General features: G+C 44.0%; 2 protein-coding genes across 2 annotated transcripts; both read right to left on the bottom strand.

Annotated features, from left to right (window-relative positions):
• Positions 1 to 575: 575 nt before the first annotated feature.
• Positions 576 to 1,369, bottom strand: LOC126900999 (uncharacterized). The gene is made up of 3 exons (XM_050677083.1): positions 1,258 to 1,369; positions 914 to 1,195; positions 576 to 853 (listed from the first exon to the last, which is right to left on the bottom strand). Exons 1-3 carry the CDS (start codon positions 1,322 to 1,324, stop codon positions 576 to 578), a joined length of 627 nt encoding a protein of 208 aa, XP_050533040.1. The 5' UTR covers positions 1,325 to 1,369.
• On the bottom strand, positions 1,298 to 3,220 carry LOC126901893 (uncharacterized). The gene is made up of 4 exons (XM_050678806.1): positions 1,870 to 3,220; positions 1,609 to 1,798; positions 1,451 to 1,577; positions 1,298 to 1,389 (listed from the first exon to the last, which is right to left on the bottom strand). The coding sequence occupies exons 1-4, from the start codon at positions 3,134 to 3,136 to the stop codon at positions 1,375 to 1,377; spliced, it is 1,599 nt and encodes a 532-aa protein (XP_050534763.1). The 5' UTR covers positions 3,137 to 3,220; the 3' UTR covers positions 1,298 to 1,374.
• Between the last annotated feature and the right edge of the window lie 1,044 nt (positions 3,221 to 4,264).

The following is a 4,264-nucleotide window of genomic DNA, read 5'->3' as shown; positions in this document are numbered from 1 at the left end:
TTTTAAATCTATATACGATTACATGTGTATTACTAACATTTATTTACAATTATTTAACAAAAAAAAATCTTAAAACTATTTATACTGGTACACATATTTTTACAAAGTATGTNATTTATACTGGTACACATATTTTTACAAAGTATGTTTTCAATATTTAATTTTAACAATATTTTTTTTCCAACGAGAATCACTTAAATACTACTATATTTGTATTAACCTCCCTGTGGTGGTGGTGGTGGTGGTATAGCATAATGCCCGTGAGCCAACGTGTCGATTCTGTTTTCGAGCGTATAGCGCTTATCGTCGAAACGATTAAGCGCTAACTTGGTTGTACGTAAAGTGCGTACTTCGTGCTCGGATTGACACGTTCTGTCGGTACGGAGTGTATGGCAGCGATAATGTCGGTGGAGTCTCACCATCGCGTACAGCTCCGATGACCACACGGGCATTCTCTCCAGCCAATGCTCGTTTTGACACATCGTCGCCATCGCCATCGTCTTCGAACAAACATTGTTTGTAATTATTCAAAGACAGATGGTTCCGGACGACGTGCCCGTGGATCCCCTTAGACTTTATGAGTTCGCTGCCTTCCATGTCATATGCGTAGCACTTTGATCGAAGTGCAGCGATCTCAAAGAGGGCGAGGCTACCGGTCTCGTCTGAAAACAAGCCGGGCATCTTATTTCTATCGTTGGAGTAGCAAGGGTGATCCTTAGGCAGGCTTGATGCGTCCACGTGTNGCAAGGGTGATCCTTGGGCAGGCTAGATGCGTCCACGTGCACCAGTAAATCGGGGCTACCAGCTAAATCCTGGTAGAAGTCGCCTACTCTGAGCAGGTATATGAAGGAGTCTGAGAAAAATTAAAAATATATAAATATAAAAAATATTTCTACTGTACGGTTGTACTCACCAGTATCCATGTAAACCAATTCGATTGCGTTGCCATAATGTGGTTTCAATACGTCGTAGAAGTACTTGTACATTAGCGTCTTGCTAATGTCAAGCACTGCTAAACCGACGTATATTGGTTTGATAAACTTGACAATCTTTGTGTCCATTATGACAGCGCACAACCTTTCACCGTATTTGATACAGTCGTTGAAGGTTGGTTGGTTTACGAGCTTGCTTAGACGTTTGGAACTGGAGATTAGCTCAATATGGGTACGCTTCCGCATGTTCTCCATGGTTTTTCCTATAAAATGTAAAAATTTATCGAATAACCCACAACTGCTTTAGTATTGAGCATGCACTTACCAAAGACGGCATTATTCATTAGTTTGAATAATGCTATTTCAAAAGCATTTGCCGCCTCTTTCCGCATTTCAGTGTTCAACTCAATGTATGGTTTCAACCAAGCACTTTGTTGAAACTCTAAAACGCGGTGCCCTGCAGTATAAATATTTATATTAGTATCATCGCTTATAGTTTTTAGGTTAATTACACATACTTTATCGACTTGCAGTCCAAGTGCGATTGCCTGTTTTAAGTTGACATAGTGTACGACGTACCGCTGTTTTGGTTTCAAAGTGGCCATGAGTTTGGTCTCTTTGGAACCCGGTGGTACATCGTTGCGNCTCTTTGGAACCCGGCGGTACATCGTTGACAGGCAAGAACGGCAAGTCGTTGTGCTCGTCATGCAGCTCTTGTGGATACGATACGTCCACTTCATATATACGCCCCGTATTACCAGTGTCCGACAACGATTGGAGGTCAGCCAGAGGGTCTGCTCCTTTATACCACCGGAAGCCACCGTACGGCATGGGCTGACTCATAGCCCACCCGTAAAGGTTATTGCCTGTATACATTAAACGTTTTTAAACCACCGCTCAATTATTGCGCGTTTATATATACGTATAGATTACTTACAGTCTTGATACACGATCCATGAGTCTGGTTTTGACGGATCGTAATCGGGTGTCTTAGGATTGATGGCCTTTGCATAGTGCTTGACAGCCTGCACTAACCCATTATGAATGCCCTGTTCCACCATCAGTAGCATGTCGTAGTCGTTCAAGAGCTCCAGCTTCATCCTGGTGTATTTCAACATACAATCGAAGCTAAAACCAGGCGCGGTGTAATAGTGCGCCGGGTCCAAATTGTATGTTGAAATACAGATGTCGCGGAAGTTCTCAAACACATCAGCTAACAACAACACGTCGATCTTAAGGTATAGGTCGCTGTACTCACCGAGGGTTGAGCAGCCGAAACGGTTCCACACCTCCGTGGCATGTCTATAGTCATCATCATCGATATTCGACTCACTTAACTGACTATAGAAAGCGTCTTGAGGCGGTAGTTCCGTTTCGTCTAATTTAATCCAACTATCAGTGTACTCGTAGGGGTATACGCCCTTACGCGTCACCAACGGCATGTCTTCCGGGCGGAACACTTTGTCCGTCTCCCGAAATTTAACGAAATCAGGAGTCATTAGGTTTCCGGCCAAGGTGGACAGGGAGGAAGCCATGAACCGGAAGGTGTCGACGAACCGTATGGAAAAGTAATTGGTCACGTATTTCGTGACTGAAATATACTTCTTCTCGGAATTCGGTATGACCGAAATCCTTTGATCGTCGTACCCTAATTCAGTGACGATGAAATGCGCGTCGTAATCTGATAGATTGTGCAAGGAGCACGGCACAAAGTTGACCGTCTTCCCTTTTAGGTTACATGCATTGCACAACGTCTGTCTGAATGGCCCCGATAAATGGTAGTGGTCTGTGACTTTAGGGTTGGAATCCTCGCATACCACTTTCTCCCCGTGCCTGCGCACATCATCGGCAGACATTCGGATAGGAACGTTGGTTTTGCGCAACAATTTAGAAATTTTGCGCGTCACTTTAGTTACAGCCATCACAAATGCCTTAGCGACCTCTTCGCGATCCTCAGACCCACGGTATATAACCGGTGATTGTGGTATACCGTAGCGTTCGAGGAGCTCGGAGGGTACATCGTCCGATGTTTTCACCATGAACCCATAGCTCATGGGATGGTGGGTGTGCACAGTCCTGGTGTATGCACCCATACGATCGTCTGTTTTCTCCAGTAAGGCCTCAAAATCGGCGTAGATGACGAACGGTAACCGTTGCGTCTTTACCCACGCTTCAAATTCAACCTTGCTGCCCTCTGCCGGCATAACAGGTAAAATTGGTTTATTTTTGCCGAATATCAACTTGTGTTGCTCCAACGCTTGTTGACCCCAAAGAATATGCTTTTTAGGCCAATCATTAAAGCAGGTGAAGCAACGTTTGCGAGTGTATATGCGACTTTGGTGTCTGGTTTTTTGTTTACGAACAAGCTTAGAAAAATCTTAAATGTACGCGTAATGTGATTTTTCAGAGTCGCCAATATACAATAAGTCAAAATGATTCTGTTGTTCTTGGTCGGCAACTCTTAGAGGATACACAAACCACTTCATCTTAACGTCGTCTCGTTCCAAGCCGTACACGTTGACAGACACGTTAGGGTTTTGTCGTTCAAATATTTTAATTTGGGACACAAGTGTGGGGAACGTCAACCCTGTGAAATCATACCTGTGTTTCTCGTTAAAATATTTTCGATCAACGCGATATTTGTGGTCTCCCTTGACGTGTCTCGCCAAAATAGACCACTTGAAACAAGACTGATCGATATTCTGGGGGTTGATGATTGCTTTTCTATTATTAATTTCGAGCGAAATCGGAATATACGATGAGCCGGCGAGGGGCGTATACTTGTATACGCTGAGCATAATGCCGTCGATATGCGATAAAGTAAAGCCGCTACCCCTCCCAGAGTACACGTCTTCCTCGGAGAGCATAACCTCAAAATCTTCATCGACCGCACACCCGATATTCGTATTGGATAGCAATGCCTTAGCCCGTTTTTTGAAGGCACGGTCCTCGGTTGGTGCTTCTGATCGCGGTATATGGTATGAGGCCACCAATTTGAGATTATACTTGATCGGGCGATTACCTACGATTTCAGCGAGTCTGGCGACCAGCTCGGGTTTAACGGCGCGTAGAAAATCTCGATAGCTCGCGAAATTTTCCACATTCTTCCGATAAAACCAAACGGCCCCCCGCTCCAATGCGGAATCGATCTCGGTGAAATCACGGGTATCCATCAATTGTATACGTAACCTTTTCGACCTCACCGCGCTGTTATTAGCCGTACTACGTTTAGCCGCCTGACGTGATGAAACAGATGTCACGGAAGTAGCTTTAATCAAAAATGAAATAAATGATTTTTTTATACATTAAAGTAAAGTAAAGAATTTTTTTTT

Source organism: Daktulosphaira vitifoliae, unplaced genomic scaffold, assembly GCF_025091365.1.
Source record: "Daktulosphaira vitifoliae isolate Bord-2020 unplaced genomic scaffold, ASM2509136v1 Scaffold_3, whole genome shotgun sequence".
Lineage (NCBI taxonomy): Eukaryota > Metazoa > Arthropoda > Insecta > Hemiptera > Phylloxeridae > Daktulosphaira > Daktulosphaira vitifoliae.
Note: the sequence above shows the minus strand (reverse complement) of the source record. Positions and strands in the feature narration are given on the sequence as shown.